Raw genomic sequence first — 16,567 nt, 5'->3', positions numbered from 1 at the left:
CAGAAACATCATGCTTATCCAGATAAGCGTTTCTCCAAACGTCTTAAGGATACACGTTATCCCTTTCCCCCTGACGTGGTCAAACGCTGGACCCAGTGTCCAAAGGTGGACCCCCCAATCTCCAGGCTTGCGGCTAGATCCTTAGTTGCAGTGGAAGATGGGGCTTCACTTAAAGATGCCAATGACAGACAGATGGACCTTTGGTTAAAGTCTGTCTATGAAGCTATCGGCGCGTCGTTTGCTCCAGCATTCGCGGCCGTGTGGGCACTCCAAGCTATTTCAGCTGGCCTGGCACAAGTGGACTCTATCATACGTCCAGCAGTGCCGCGAGTAGCGTCCCTAACCTCGCAAATGTCTGCGTTTGCGACTTACGCTATCAACGCTGTCCTGGACTCTACGAGCCGTACCTCAATGGCGTCTGCCAACTCTGTGGTTTTGCGCAGAGCCTTGTGGTTAAAGGAATGGAAAGCAGATTCTGCTTCCAAGAAATGTTTAACCAGCTTGCCACTATCTGGAGACAGACTGTTTGGTGAGCAATTGGCTGAGATCATTAAACAGTCCAAGGGTAAGGACTCCTCCTTACCCCAGCCCAGATCGAGCAAACCTCAACAGAGGAAGTGGCAGTCGAGGTTTCGGTCCTTTCGAGGCTCCAGCAAGACCCAATTCTCCTCGTCCAAAGGGACTCAGAAGGAGCAAAGGAGCTCAGATTCCTGGCGGGCTCATTCACGCCCCAAGAAAACAACCGGAGGAACCGCTTCCAAGGCGGCTGCCTCATGACTTTCGGCCTCATCCCTCCGCATCCTCGGTCGGTGGCAGGCTCTCCCGCTTTTGCGACATTTGGCTGCCACAGGTCAAAGACCGGTGGGTAGCAGACATTTTGTCTCACGGGTACAGGATAGAATTCAGTTCTCATCCTCCGCCTCGGTTCTTCAGAACCTCCCCACATCCCGACCGAGCAAATGCCCTTCTGCAGGCGGTGTGCTCACTAAGAGCAGAAGGAGTGGTGATCCCTGTTCCTCTGCAGGAACAAGGGCAAGGTTTTTACTCCAATCTCTTCGTGGTTCCAAAAAAGGAGTTCCGTCCTGTTCTGGACCTAAAGCTGCTCAACAAGCATGTGAACGCCAGGCGGTTCCGGATGGAATCCCTCCGCTCTGTCATTGCCTCAATGTCTCAAGGAGATTTCCTTGCATCAATAGACATCAAAGATGCTTATCTCCACGTGCCGATTGCTACAGAGCACCAACGTTTTCTACGTTTCGTGATAGGAGACGACCATCTCCAGTTCGTAGCTCTGCCATTTGGTCTGGCGACAGCCCCACGGGTTTTCACCAAGGTCATGGCGGCAGTGGTAGCAGTCTTGCATTCTCAGGGACACTCGGTGATCCCTTACTTGGACGATCTACTTGTCAAAGCACCCTCTCAAGAGGCATGCCAACACAGCCTGAATGTTGCGCTGGAGACTCTCCAGACTTTCGGGTGGATCATCAACTTTTCAAAGTCAAACCTGGCACCGACTCAATCACTAACGTATCTTGGCATGGAGTTTCATACTCTCTCAGCGATAGTGAAGCTTCCGCTGGACAAGCAGCGGTCACTACAGACAGGGGTGCAGTCTCTCCTTCAGGGTCAGTCGCACCCCTTAAGGCGCCTCATGCACTTCCTAGGGAAGATGGTGGCAGCAATGGAGGCAGTCCCGTTCGCGCAGTTTCATCTGCGTCCACTTCAATGGGACATTCTCCGCCAATGGGACGGGAAGACAACTTCCCTAGACAGGAAAGTCTCCCTTTCTCAGACGGCCAAGGATTCTCTGCTATGGTGGCTTCTTCCCACCTCATTATCGCAGGGAAGATCATTCCTGCCCCCATCCTGGGCAGTGGTCACGACAGACGCGAGTCTGTCAGGGTGGGGAGCAGTTTTTCTCCACCACAGGGCTCAAGGGACATGGACTCAGCAGGAATCCACCCTTCAGATCAATGTTCTGGAGATCAGGGCAGTGTATCTTGCCCTATTAGCCTTCCAGCAGTGGCTGGAAGGAAAACAGATCCGAATTCAGTCGGACAACTCCACAGCGGTGGCATACATCAACCACCAAGGAGGGACACGCAGTCGGCAAGCCTTCCAGGAAGTCAGGCGGATTCTGATGTGGGTAGAGGAAAGAGCATCCACCATATCAGCAGTTCACATCCCGGGCGTAGAAAACTGGGAAGCAGACTTCCTCAGTCGCCAGGGCATGGACGCAGGGGAATGGTCCCTTCACCCGGACGTGTTTCAGGAAATCTGCCGCCGCTGGGGTGTGCCGGACGTCAACCTAATGGCGTCTCGGCACAACAACAAGGTCCCGACCTTCATAGCGCGGTCTCGCGATCAAAGAGCTCTGGCGGCAGACGCCTTAGTGCAAGATTGGTCGCAGTTCCGGCTCCCTTATGTGTTTCCACCTCTGGCACTCTTGCCCAGAGTGTTACGCAAGATCAGATCCGATTGCGGCCGCGTCATACTCGTCGCCCCAGACTGGCCGAGGAGGTCGTGGTACCCGGATCTGTGGCATCTCACGGTCGGCCAACCGTGGGCACTACCAGACCGTCCAGACTTACTGTCCCAAGGGCCGTTTTTCCATCGGAATTCTGCGGCCCTGAACCTGACTGTGTGGCCATTGAGTCCTGGATCCTAGCGTCTTCAGGATTATCCCAAGGGGTCGTGGCCACCATGAGACAGGCTAGGAAGTCCACTTCTGCTAAGATCTACCACAGAACGTGGAAGATTTTCTTATCCTGGTGCTCTGCACAAGGAGTCTCTCCCTGGCCATTCGCGTTACCTGTCTTTCTTTCCTTCCTGCAATCTGGGTTGGAAAAGGGCTTGTCGCTCGGCTCCCTTAAAGGGCAAGTCTCGGCACTATCCGTGTTTTTTCAGAAGCGTCTAGCACGACTTTCTCAGGTGCGCACGTTCCTGCAGGGGGTTTGTCATATCGTACCTCCGTACAGGCGGCCGTTAGATCCGTGGGATCTAAACAAGGTCCTTGTTGCTCTCCAGAAGCCGCCCTTCGAGCCTCTGAGGGATGTGTCACTTTCTCGACTCTCACAGAAAGTGGCCTTTCTGGTAGCGGTCACGTCTCTTCGGAGAGTGTCCGAACTAGCAGCGCTGTCATCCAAGGCTCCTTTCCTGGTGTTCCACCAGGACAAGGTAGTGCTGCGCCCCATTCAGGAGTTTCTCCCTAAGGTGGTATCCTCTTTTCACCTTAATCAGGATATCTCCTTGCCTTCCTTTTATCCGCATGCAGTTCATCGGTATGAAAAGGATTTACATTTGTTGGATCTGGTGAGAGCACTCAGAATCTACATTTCCCGCACGGCGCCCCTGCGCCGCTCGGATGCACTCTTTGTCCTTGTCGCTGGTAAGCGCAAAGGGTCGCAGGCTTCCAAAGCCACCCTGGCTCGATGGATCAAAGAACCAATTCTTGAAGCCTACCGTTCTGCTGGGCTTCCGGTTCCATCAGGGCTGAAGGCCCATTCTACCAGAGCCGTGGGTGCGTCCTGGGCATTACGACACCAGGCTACGGCTCAACAGGTGTGCCAGGCAGCCACCTGGTCGAGTCTGCACACTTTCACCAAACATTATCAGGTGCATACCTATGCTTCGGCGGACGCCAGCCTAGGTAGAAGAGTCCTGCAGGCGGCAGTTGCCTCCCCGTAGGGGAGGGCTGTCTTTGCAGCTCTAACATGAGGTATTTCTTTACCCACCCAGGGACAGCTTTTGGACGTCCCAATCGTCTGGGTCTCCCAATGGAGCGCCGAAGAAGAGGGGAATTTTGTTACTTACCGTAAATTCCTTTTCTTCTAGCTCCTATTGGGAGACCCAGCACCCGCCCTGTTGTCCTTCGGGATTTTTGGTTGTTTTTCGGGTACACATGTTGTTCATGTTGAATGGTTTTCAGTTCTCCGACGTATCGTCGGAGTGAATTTGTTTAAACCAGTTATTGGCTTTCCTCCTTCTTGCTTTTGCATTAAAACTGGTGAGCCAGTGATCCCACTGGGGGTGTATAGCCAGAAGGGGAGGGGCCTTACACTTTTTAGTGTAATTGCTTTGTGTGGCCTCCGGAGGGCAGTGCTATACACCCAATCGTCTGGGTCTCCCAATAGGAGCTAGAAGAAAAGGAATTTACGGTAAGTAACAAAATTCCCTTCTTTTCGGGTACACATGTTGTTCATGTTGAACGGTTTTCAGTTCTCCGACGTTACTTCGGAGTGAATTTGTTTAAACCAGTTATTGGCTTTCCTCCTTCTTGCTTTTGCACTAAAACTGGTGAGCCAGTGATCCCACTGGGGGTGTATAGCCAGAAGGGGAGGGGCCTTACACTTTTTAGTGTAATGCTTTGTGTGGCCTCCGGAGGCAGTGCTATACACCCAATCGTCTGGGTCTCCCAATAGGAGCTAGAAGAAAAGGAATTTACGGTAAGTAACAAAATTCCCTTCTTTTCATCTTATGCCATGTCTGCCACGCTAGAGGCTTCTCACCGCACTGCGGTGGCTTCAGCTAATTCCCTTGTTATCCGCAGGATCTTATGGCTTCGAGAGTGGAAGGCAGATGCTTCTTCCAAGAAGTTTCTTGCTGGGCTCCCTTTTGCTGGTTCCCGGCTGTTCGGTGAACAGCTGGATGAAATTATTAAGGAAGCTACTGGCGGGAAGAGCACTTCCATGCCACAAACCAAGACCAGGAAACCCGCCCAGGGTAGGAATCAATCGAGGTTTCATTCCTTTCGTTCCTCCAACTGGTCGTCCTCTAAGCCCTCCGCCTCGTCCGCTAACTCAGCTAAGGATCAGAAATCCAACTGGCGCCTAAAAGCGCGTCCGCAGAAGACCGCAGGAGGTTCTGCCACTAAGGCAGCCTCCTCATGACTGTCTGCCCGCTCCAGCCTCGTCCTTAGTCGGTGGCAGGCTCTCCCACTTTGGCGAAGCTTGGTTAAATCAAGTCTCCGATTAGTGGGTGAGAGATATCACATCTCACGGCTACAGGATAGAATTCTCTTCCAGCCCGCCAAACAGATTTTTTTATCTCAACTCCCCCCTGCTCCAAGGCCGCCGCCTTCTCACAGGCCGTGGCATCCCTGCAGGCAAACGGAGTGATTGTACCAGTTCCCACTCGGGAACGGTTCAGAGGTTTTTACTCAAACCTCTTCCTAGTTCCCAAAAAGGACGGTACCTTCCGGCCCATCCTGGATCTCAAGCTTCTCAACAAGCATGTTCGGGTGCGGCATTTTCGCATGGAGTCTCTGCGATCAGTCATTGCCTCAATGACCCAAGGGGATTTCCTGGCGTCCATCGACATCAGAGATGCCTATCTACATGTGCCAATCGCAGTTTCACACCAGCGTTGGTTACGTTTTGCCATAGGAGAGGATCATTTCCAATTCGTGGCTCTCCCTTCGGGTTAGCCACGGCCCCTCGGGTATTCACCAAGGTCATGGCGGCAGTTATTGCAGTCCTGCACCTCCAAGGGTTGGCAGTGCTTCCTTACTTGGACGACTTTCTGGTCAAGGCTCCATCCAGCGCAGACTGTCAGAGGAGTGTCTCGCTCACTCTCGCCACTCTAGCCCAATTCGGGTGGCTTGTCAATCTTCCCAAATCCACTCTGACTCCGTCCCAGAGTCTCACGTACCTAGGGATGCAGTTCGAGACTTTGCCGGCACTTGTGAAGTTGCCCTTAATCAAACAGCAGTCTCTCCAGCTAGCGGTGCGCTCTCTGCTGCGGCCACCCCGTTATACACTCAGGCGCCTGATGCAGGTGCTGGGTCAAATGGTGGCGTCCATGGAGGCTGTTCCCTTTGCCCAGTTCCATCTGCGCTTTCTGCAGCTGGACATTCTCCGCTGTTGGGACAAGCGGCCTTCCTCCTTACACAAGTCAGTGGCTCTGTCGCCACGGACCAGGAGCTCTCTTCAGTGGTGGCTTCGGCCCCTCTCCCTGTCCCAGGGGTGCTCCTTCCTGGCCCCGTCCTGGGTGATTCTCACCACGGATGCCAGTTTATCCGGTTGGGGAGTGGTATATCTCCACCACAGAGCACAGGGCACTTGGACTCCGTCCGAGTCAGCCCTTTCAATCAATGTGCTGGAAACCAGAGCCGTGTTTCTAGCTCTCCTAGCTTTTCACCACCTGTTGGCGGGCAGGCACATTCAAGTCCAGTCAGACAACGCAACGGCGGTTGCCTATATCAATCACCAAGGCGGGACACGCTGCCGACTGGCAATGATGGAGGTACAACGCATCCTTCAATGGGCGGAGGACTCCAAGTCCACCATATCCGCAGTCCACATCCCAGGCGTGGAAAACTGGGAGGCAGACTATCTCAGCCGTCAATGCGTGGACGGTGGTGAGTGGTCCCTGCACCCGGCAGTGTTTCAGTCAATCTGCCGCAAATGGGGCACTCCGGACGTGGACCTAATGGCATCCCGTCACAACAACAAGGTTCCTGTTTACGTGGCTCGCTTCCACGATCCTCAGGCCTTCGCCGCGGACGCTCTGGTTCAAGACTGGTCCCAGTTTCGTCTGTCCTACGTGTTTCCCCCTCTAGCTCTCTTGCCCAGAGTCCTGCGCAAGATCAGAATGGAGGGCCGTTGAGTCATCCTCATTGCACCGGACTGGCCCAGGCGAGCTTGGTATCCGGATCTGCTCCAACTGTCCGTAGAGATGCCGTGGCATCTTCCGGACCGTCCAGACCTACTCTCGCAAGGTCCGTTTTTCCGCCCGAATTCTGCGGCCCTCAAATTGACGGCGTGGCTCTTGAGTCCTGGATTTTGACGACTTCTGGTATTCCTCCTGAGGTCATCTCCACTATGACTCGGGCCCGTAGGTCTTCCTCCGCCAAGATCTATCACAGGACTTGGAAAACTTTCCTGTCCTGGTGTCGCTCTTCCGGCCATCCTCCTTGGCCATTCTCTTTGCCGACCCTTCTGTCTTTTCTACAGTCCGGTCTGCAGCTAGGACTGTCCCTCAACTCTCTCAAGGGACAAGTCTCAGCTCTGTCAGTACTGTTCCAGCGGCGTCTCGCGCCGGCTGGCTCAGGTTCGCACCTTCATGCAAGGCGCGTCTCACATCATTCCGCCTTATCGGCGGCCCTTGGATCCCTGGGACCTTAACTTGGTCCTCACGGTATTGCAGAAACCCACTTTTGAGCCTCTTAGGGAGGTTTCTTTGTATCGTCTTTCTCAGAAAGTGGCCTTTCTAGTTGCCATAACTTCTCTCGGGAGAGTCTCTGATTTGGCTGCGCTCTCCTCGGAGTCACCTTTTTTAGTTTTTCACCAGGACAAGGTGGTTCTCCGTCCGACTCCGGACTTTCTTCCTAAGGTGGTCTCTCCCTTCCACCTTAACCAGGACATTACTTTACCTTCCTTCTGTCTGGCCCCTGTTCATCGCTTTGAAAAAGCGCTGCATACTCTAGATCTGGTGCGTGCTCTCCGGATTTATGTGTCTCGCACCGCTGCACTTAGGCGGTGCACCTCTCTTTTTGTGCTAACCACAGGGAGGCGCAAGGGTCTCCCTGCTTCTAAGCCGACCTTGGCCCGTTGGATTAGATCGACCATTTCGGACTCCTACCAGAGTACTCAGGTGCCTCCCCCGCCGGGGATCAAAGCACACTCGACCAGAGCTGTCGGTGCTTCTTGGGCTTTTAGGCACCAGGCTACGGCTCAACAAGTCTGTCAGTTTGCCACTTGGACTAGCCTGCATACCTTCTCAAAGCACTACCAAGTGCATGCTCATGCTTCGGCAGATGCGAGCTTGGGCAGACGCATCCTTCAGGCGGCTGTCGCCCATTTGTGAAGTTAGGTTTTGCCTACTTCTTAGTTTTTCTGTTTGTTTCCCACCCAGGGACTGCTTTGGAACGTCCCATGGTCTGGGTCTCCCAAAGGAACAATAAAGAAAAAGAGAATTTTGTTTACTTACCGTAAATTCTTTTTCTTATAGTTCCGTATTGGGAGACCCAGCTCCCTCCCTGTTGCCCATTGGCAATTTTCTTGTTCCGTGTGTTATCACCGGCTGTTGTCAAGACAGAGTCTCCGGTTGTTTCGGCTCTTGCTCTGTTCTACTTGTGGGTGGCTATTCTCCTTCAGCTTTTGCACTAAACTGGCTGGGACTGGCTCACCAGGGGGTGTATAAGCTCAGGGGGAGGAGCTACACTTTTAAGTGTAGTACTTTGTGTGTCCTCCGGAGGCGGAAGCTAAACACCCATGGTCTGGGTCTCCCAATACGGAACTATAAGAAAAAGAATTTACGGTAAGTAAACAAAATTCTCTTTTTCTTGGCCTTTTTTCAGAGATTATGAATCACAAAAACTTTTCTTCCACTCATGGTTAGTGGTTGGGTGAAGCCATTTATTGTCATACTGTGTTTTCACTTTTTAAATCATAATGACAACTAAAAACATCCAAATGACCTTGATAAAAAAAAGTTCACATACCCTGGTGATTTTTGCCTGATGACATGCACAGAAGTTGACACAAATAGGTTTGATTGGCTAATAAAAGTTACATCCTCACCTAAAAGCTGAGTGAGTTTCTGGTATCCAGACAGACTCTGGCATCTTTCATCTAGCAAATGATATTTCTGGATTGAGAGTCATGGGGAAAGCAAAAGAATTGTCAACTGATCCACGGGAAAAGATAGTTGAACTGTATAAAACAGGAAAGAGATACAAAAAGATATCCAAGGAATTGATAATGCCAGTCAGCACTGTTCAAACTGTGATTAACAAATGGATAATCAGGGGCTCTGTAAAAACCAAACCGTGTCCCAGTAGACGAACAAAAATTTCTTCCACAACTGCCAGGAAAATTGTTCAGGATGCAAAGAAAAACTCACAAATGACATCAGCTGAAATACAGGACTCACTGAAAACTAGCGGTGTGGCTGTTTCAAGATGCACAATAAGGAGATACTTGAGGAAAAATGGGCTGCATGATTGAGTCGCCAGACGAAAGCCATTACTGCGCAAATGCAACAAAGTATCTTGCCTTCAATACACCAAACAGCACCGAGACAAGCCTCCAAACTTCTTGAACAAGGTAATTTGGAGTGATCAGACCAAAATCAAACTTTTTGGCCACAACCATAAATGTTACATTTGGAGAGGTGTCAACAAGGCCTGTGATGAAAGGAACACCATTCCTACTGTAAAGCACGGAGGTAGATGACTGATGATGTGGGGATGTGTGAGCTAGAACGCCACAGGAAATTTGGTCAAAATTGAAGGAAAGATGAATGCGGCACGTTATCAGCAAATACTGGAGGCAAATTTGCACTCATCAGCCCAGAAGCTGCTCATGGGACGTACTTGGACGTTCCAACATGACAACGATCCAAAACACAAGGTCAAGTCGACCTGTCATTGGCTACAGCAGAACAAAGTGAAGGTTCTGGAGTGCCCATCTCAGCCTCCAGACCTCAATATCATTGAGCCACTCTGGGAAGAACTCAAACACACAGTTCATGCAAGAAAGCTGAGGAATTTACAGGAACTGGAGTCTTTTTGCCAAGAAGAATGGGCAGCTTTACCATCTGATAAAATAAAGCGCTTCATCCACAGCTACCACAAAAGACTTCAAACTGTCATTGATGTTAGCAATACACAGTATTAAGAAGTGGGGTATGTGAATTTTTGATCAGGGTCATTTGGATGTTTTTGGTTCTCATTATGATTTATAAAGAGAAAACACAGTATGACAATAAATGGCTTCACCCAACCACCACCCATGAGTGGGAAAAAAAGATTGTGTTTTCATTCACACTCTGAAAAAAGACCAAGAAAGCAAAAAAATCTGCCAGAGTATGTAAACTTTTGAGCACAACTGTGTGTGTGTGTGTGTGTATAATTTATATTGTGATCTCGATGCGTGCATGTTCTCCTTTTTGCTATATATGTTTACTAATCTGTTCTTAGTAGTACACCTTGGAAATGGCATAGCTTTGATGGTGATTTATGTCCATGGCTTCAGACATTACTATTGGTCCATGGCGTCAGACATTACTATTGGTGGTTGTCTCTTTTTAGGGCCCACTAATGTGTCACACAACCAAGATGTACAGCACAGATGATGGAGTACAGTTCCACGCTTTTGGCCGGGTGCTGAGTGGGACTATTCACGCAGGGCAACCTGTTAAGGTCCTTGGTGAAAATTACACGTTAGAAGATGAAGAAGATTCCCAAATTTGCACTGTAGGAAGACTATGGGTGTCGGTGGCTAGGTAAGTGTTGATTTTGTAAAGATGTCACTGGTTACTGATGTCAACCAATTGTAAATTGTGCTTTCTTTCCTTATTAATTTGTTTTTTTTGTTTCTTGCAGGTATCATATTGAAGTGAACAGAGTGCCATCCGGCAACTGGGTTCTCATTGAGGGTGTGGACCAGCCTATAGTGAAGACTGCTACAATCACAGAGCCAAGAGGCAATGAGGAGGTAAACAATGGCAAATAATTTGTTTCATACCTACTACCAATTTAGGTGCAACTGCTCTGGTGGGAGGAGGTCCATAAACTGTTAAAAGTTATTGTTTATTATTAATGCATTATAAATTATTTTATCTTCTAGGCTCAGATCTTTCGGCCATTAAAGTTCAACACAACATCTGTCATCAAGATTGCTGTGGAACCTGTTAACCCTTCAGAACTGCCAAAGATGTTAGATGGTCTAAGGAAAGTCAATAAGAGCTATCCATCGCTCACCACCAAGGTATCTTTTCTAGTTCATACGTAATGTACATAAGGCCAACTATTTAGACATCATTTCTCACTATAAGGCTTGGGTTTGTTTTTGTTTTTTTTTAATTTAAAGCCTATTAATGTTGATTGATGAGATTTGGGCTGTTATTCTCATTGGTGATACCATACACTATGTACCCATTTCTTGTGTAGTAATGGTCTGTATTTATGTAGGTTGAGGAGTCCGGGGAACATGTCATCCTTGGCACCGGAGAGCTCTATCTTGACTGCGTAATGCACGACCTCCGCAAAATGTATTCAGAGATTGATATTAAGGTAAGCTTTGGTCCTTGCTCTGTCTGTTGATATATGGGAGCATATTAGACATGAGTTTTGCCTTACTGGTATATACCAGAAAGCCTCATTGATATGTTCCTTATTTAACCCCTTCTTAATTTTTCAGGTGGCAGATCCAGTGGTTACCTTTTGTGAGACTGTAGTGGAAACCTCGTCCCTAAAATGTTTTGCCGAGACACCAAACAAGAAGTAAGTTTCTGTCTCTTGGCACCAGTTGACAAAGTATTCATGTTTTCATGACATTGTAAAAAATGTTCCCCGGCTGCGCGGGGGAAGCCTCTGCTTGCACTGTCCTTACCCTGAATATCTTGTCTACAGAAATAAAATCACAATGATTGCCGAGCCACTGGAAAAAGGCCTGGCCGAAGACATAGAAAATGAAGTGGTGCAGATTTCATGGAACAGGTGAGTGTAAAGCTCGAATTGATATTGAGAGCATCCGTATAGAATGGCATTGCATAGGTTATCCTTGTAGTAAAAAGTGTATTGTGTTAAGACTTGTAAATTTAACGTGATGTATTTTTTATATATGGGACCCAAGGCTCCAAATTCTTGACTGTTTTTAGGATTGTTTCTAAATTTTCCCTTGTATTCTTAATTCACAGGAAGAAACTAGGAGAGTTTTTCCAGACAAAATATGACTGGGATCTTTTGGCTGCCCGTTCTATCTGGGCTTTTGGGCCAGACACTACAGGTCCCAACATTTTGGTAGATGACACATTGCCTTCTGAGGTAAAGGCTTGGTCTGTTGCTATGTTATTGACACATAGGCAATACATACTATGTGTGTTGTTCTTGCAAGAAAACCTTGGGCTAAACTTATATGGTAGCAAATATTTGTGTCACAGTGCTTGTTACATGTGCCCGTGCGGTAGTTTTTGAAAGAAGCTAACCTTATTTCTTCCAGTGTCAGTGAATTAGGAGTCCTTATTAATAGGGATGATCGAATACCTCAAATATTCGGCTTCGCGAATATTTTCTGAATAAGTCGCTGATATGCAAATATTCAATGCGCAATGTAAGTCTAAGGGAAGCCCGAATAGTTCCGAATAGTTGTTATTCGGGTTTCTCATAGACTTACATTGCGCATCGAATATTCACGAATAGCGGTGGCCTATTCGGAAAATATTCGCAAAGCCGAATATTTGAGGTATTCGAGCATCCCTACTTATTATCCATGACCTGCAGCCCAATGATGACCTGACAGCTCCTGTCATAGATTGACAGGTTTCTCCTATGTACAATAATAATAGAGGCTGTCAATTAATAGGTGACCCCTTGGCTCATGAATATCAAGGATTCCTTCTGTAGAGCTTAATAGAATTGCTACATCAAATAAAGGTGTATATGTCACCAAAAAAAGAACGCAATAGTGGAAAGAGGTATATGAATACATTTGCTGATCAAAAATATATCCAATGGAGATGGTGTTGAACAAAAGTTTTATTAGTCTACACGTTTGAGTTGAACAAACTCCTTCTTTTCTAAAATAATTTGTAGTCTTCTAAAATGCGTAGATTAATAAAACTGCTTTTGTTAACACCATCATCTCCATTGGATATTTTCTTGATCAGTGATTTATCCGTATCTCCCTTCCCACTATTGCATTTACTGCTGGTTTTACCCCAGTATACAGAAGCATCTGGTATCCAAACCTACATAAGAGTTGTGCCTGCCAGCCAGGTGAGCAATATCATAGTATCTAAAACTTATTGCCCAAGTGATGCCCTATTGTGCGCTTTTTATCACAAAAAAGTACAACGCTGCAAAGAGACATAAAGTATACAGTGCTGAAATCACATTCTTTCACTACTATTCTGCCCTCAGAGAGGTGGTGATAGATTCCTTTTAGAGTTCAATAAGTTTTTATTATTTAAAGGGAACCTGTCACCAGATTTTTCCCTATGCAACTAAAACTACCACCTTCTGCAGCTCCTCGGCTGCATTCTATGAAGGTGTGCCTTGTATCTGGCCCCCTTTTCAGACCGCAAAAACAACTTTATAAATATTACCTTTTCGTATGCAAGTTTTTAGTAGGGCCTAAAGGGCGGGCTCTCTTTGTCCTTCGTTCCCCTCTCCTGCCGCTGTACGCCGTCCCCTTATGGGCGGGTACTAGCATGGCGCTGGTGTGAGGTCATGCACAGTGCCGCCCATAATCTTGTGCCTGAGCAAATACATCCCGTCTGTCAGCACAGAATGTGAAGGTTCAATCCTAGTACAGGCAATCGGGCACCCTTCTAGTGCATATTCCCCCTGCCTGTTTTCCCCTTATGTCTGCCCATCATGGCTCTATAAAGTTAAAGCTGTCAATCAAAGTCAGGGGGAGACGGGAAAGATGGAGGGGAAACAAGTAGGTGGGAAGGTGCACTTAAGTTTTGGCAACACCAAGGGTGCACCTAGCGCCTGTACGTGGTTTGAATAGTTATTCTTTCTGTGTGATTTATTCCATGTTTTGGTCCATTCCTGGATAGCAGATAATCCATTCCCAGGAGATTTTTCATAGCCCTTTCTTTGTGTTGCTACAGGTGGATAAAGCTTTGCTGAGCTCTGTGAAGGACAGCATTGTACAGGGATTCCAGTGGGGGACCAGGGAGGGTCCTCTGTGCGATGAGTGTGAGTGTTTTACAGTGTTATAGCATGTCAAGAGCAAACAATGCCTTAGGGTTTCCAATGTCTTATATACATTTCCTTTCCATTTAGTGATCAGAAATGTGAAGTTTAAAATCTTGGATGCAGTAATTGCTCAGGAGCCATTGCATCGGGGAGGAGGACAGATCATTCCTACAGCCCGCAGAGTAGTGTACTCTGCTTTCCTCATGGTAAGCTTTTCAGCACCAATATTAGTATCATTAATGGCATATTTTATGTTAAGTAACGCTTTTGATTGATAGTGGTTGCAAACTTTCTCTGACAATCCTGTGCACTATGTCATGTATTGTAAAAACTTAACGGGGTTTTCATTTGTGCATGAAGAAAGGAGCTAAACTCATTCAGCTGGAAACGAGCCAAAACTAAGTGAATTAATGAGGATCTGTCCACATTCTCACAAAACAAATGACAATTAACAAGTAATGATGTAATGTTAGCACAGATTCTGCTGACAGACAGCTCCTTGTAACATTGGCCACTAATTGAAAGTCTGCCCTGTCCATATTATACCTTAGGTTATCCCATAAACAACAGATATCCCCTATCCACAGGATAAGTGTAAAATGTATGATGCCTGGTGTTCCGACCTTGGGAACCCTCACCAATCACAAAAACGAGATTCGCAAAGCCCCCTTTGTTAGTGGTTGCACATAATTACCACTACACTATCTATATGAAGTGGTGGTTCCATATGCTGACTACCACTAAATAGGTCCCTTGTTCTTGGGATGAGTGAGGATCTCAGCAGCCGAGCTGTGAGCGTTTATACATTTATTCTATGGGAAAACCCCTTTAAGAAAATAATTGAAATCATGCTGCTTGGCGCATGTAAATGCCATGTACAGTACAGGTTATTTTCTATGTGCCAATGTTTCACTCTTGCTTTATGATTTGCAGGCCACTCCACGTCTCATGGAACCATATTACTTTGTAGAAGTGCAAGCTCCTGCGGACTGTGTGTCTGCTGTGTACACTGTTCTGGCTAGAAGAAGGTTAGTGATCACTTACGATTCTTTCTACATGCCTAGTGATCCATTTCTATTTTAGAACAGTCAGTAACACGCTTCGTTCCGTCCTGCAGAGGCCATGTCACGCAAGATGCTCCTATTCCTGGCTCACCGCTCTACACCATCAAAGCGTTCATCCCAGCAATTGATTCCTTTGGTTTTGAGACCGATCTGCGCACTCACACACAAGGACAGGCTTTCTCCTTATCTGTCTTTCATCACTGGCAGGTAAAATAGAACTGAATGGCCTGAAGGATTATTAGTAGATAACTATTATCTTTCTTTGTCGCTCCATTGGGAGACCCAGACAATTGGGTGTATAGGCTTCTGCCTCCGGAGGCCACACAAAGTATTACACTTTAAAAAGTGTAACCCCTCCCCTCTGCCTATACACCCTCCCGTGCATCACGGGCCCATCAGTTTTTCGCTTTGTGTTGAAGGAGGCACACATTCACGCAAGCTCCACATTTTAGTCAGCAGCAGCTGCTGACTTTATCGGATGGAAGAAAAGAGGCCCCCTAACAGGGCCCCCGGCATGCTCCCTTCTCACCCCACTCTGGTCGGCGGTGCTGTTAAGGTTGAGGTACCCATTGCGGGTACAAAGGCTGGAGCCACATGCCGTTATCCTTCCCCATCCCTTAGGGGCTCTGGGAGAAGTGGGATCCTAACCGGTCACCATGCACTGGGACCGGGCTCCCTCCGCAGCCCCTGGGGGAATCTGACGGACAGGAGACCGGGTATCATCAGGGACAGGCCCTGCTTCTCTGAGGTACTCTGTGTCCCCTTGGGGACGGCGCATAGAGCGCCCGTGTAACAGACGCTGCAGCGGCTGCTGTGTGTTTTGTGTCGCCGGGACTACCGCGCCGACCGCGCCTGTTTGTCGGCCGCGTTACTAAATTTAGTCCCCGGCTTCTGCGGCCTAGTACCGCATACTCCCGCCCCCGGGCCTGTCAGTCAGGGGTAAGGGCGGGACGCTAGACTGGACGTCAGCGGTGAGGGCTGGAGCATACTTAGGTATCCTCCTCCCCCCTCACTGAGCACTGTGGGGCACCAGATTCCCGCACTTTATGAGGCACGCCCACGGCTCCCTCCTCCTCTGAGAACGCTGGCAGCCATTGTTATCATCACTTCTGCCGGTGGAGAACTTCAGACCGAGCTCCACAGCTCTGGGAGGCCCAGGCAGGGAATCTGGTGGACACACAACCGCTGAGGGCGGTCGGTAAGCCGCACCGGTTACCAGGTGCTGGCCCCCCTGGGTGCCGAAGTGTATATATATATCCATATTTCTTCAGCGCTCTATTGGGAGACCCAGACGATTGACGATTGGGGGTATAGCTACTGCCTCCGGAGGCCACACAAAGCACTACACTAAAAAGTGCAAGGCCCCTCCCCTTCTGGCTATACCCCCCCGTGGTTTCACGGGTTCTCCAGTTTTCAAGCTTTGTGCGAAGGAGGTCAGACATCCATGCATAGCTCCACAGATTTTAGTCAGCAGTAGCTGCTGACTATTTCGGATGGAAGAAAAGAGGGCCCATATAGGGCCCCCAGCATGCTCCCTTCTCACCCGTTGATGGTGTTGTAAGGTTGAGGTACCTATTGCTGGTACGGAGGCTGGAGCCCACATGCTGCTTTCCTTCCACATCCCCCTGGGGGGCTCTGAGGAAGTGGGATCCTGCCGGCCTCAAAGCTCTGACGCCGGGCTCCATCCACAGACCCATTTGAACCTGCTGGATACGGAGCTGGAGTACCGTTCAGGGACATGGCCCTGCACCATTACAGGTACTCTGTGTCCCCGTACACACAGGCACAGCACACTCCAGACTTGCTGGGTGTGCTAGTGCGCCGGGGACAGTAAAGGGTTACAGTCACTGCA

At 48.7% G+C, this 16,567-nt stretch overlaps 1 protein-coding gene across 1 annotated transcript in view; it reads left to right on the top strand.

The window, feature by feature from the left end:
- Positions 1-16,567, top strand: part of EFTUD2 (elongation factor Tu GTP binding domain containing 2) — a 105,531-nt gene that overhangs the window by 76,302 nt on the left and 12,662 nt on the right. The window contains exons 16-26 of the mRNA XM_075350253.1: positions 10,034-10,227; positions 10,328-10,439; positions 10,572-10,712; positions 10,916-11,017; positions 11,145-11,227; positions 11,357-11,443; positions 11,644-11,770; positions 13,564-13,651; positions 13,739-13,857; positions 14,585-14,679; positions 14,769-14,922. Coding sequence (XP_075206368.1) covers positions 10,034-10,227; positions 10,328-10,439; positions 10,572-10,712; positions 10,916-11,017; positions 11,145-11,227; positions 11,357-11,443; positions 11,644-11,770; positions 13,564-13,651; positions 13,739-13,857; positions 14,585-14,679; positions 14,769-14,922 — 1,302 coding nt within the window. The remainder of the gene's footprint in view (positions 1-10,033; positions 10,228-10,327; positions 10,440-10,571; positions 10,713-10,915; positions 11,018-11,144; positions 11,228-11,356; positions 11,444-11,643; positions 11,771-13,563; positions 13,652-13,738; positions 13,858-14,584; positions 14,680-14,768; positions 14,923-16,567) is intronic.

The sequence above is a fragment of the Anomaloglossus baeobatrachus genome, chromosome 5 (genome assembly GCF_048569485.1).
Source record: "Anomaloglossus baeobatrachus isolate aAnoBae1 chromosome 5, aAnoBae1.hap1, whole genome shotgun sequence".
Lineage (NCBI taxonomy): Eukaryota > Metazoa > Chordata > Amphibia > Anura > Aromobatidae > Anomaloglossus > Anomaloglossus baeobatrachus.
The sequence above is the reverse complement of the archived record's forward strand: the minus strand, read 5'-3'. Positions and strand labels throughout refer to the sequence as shown.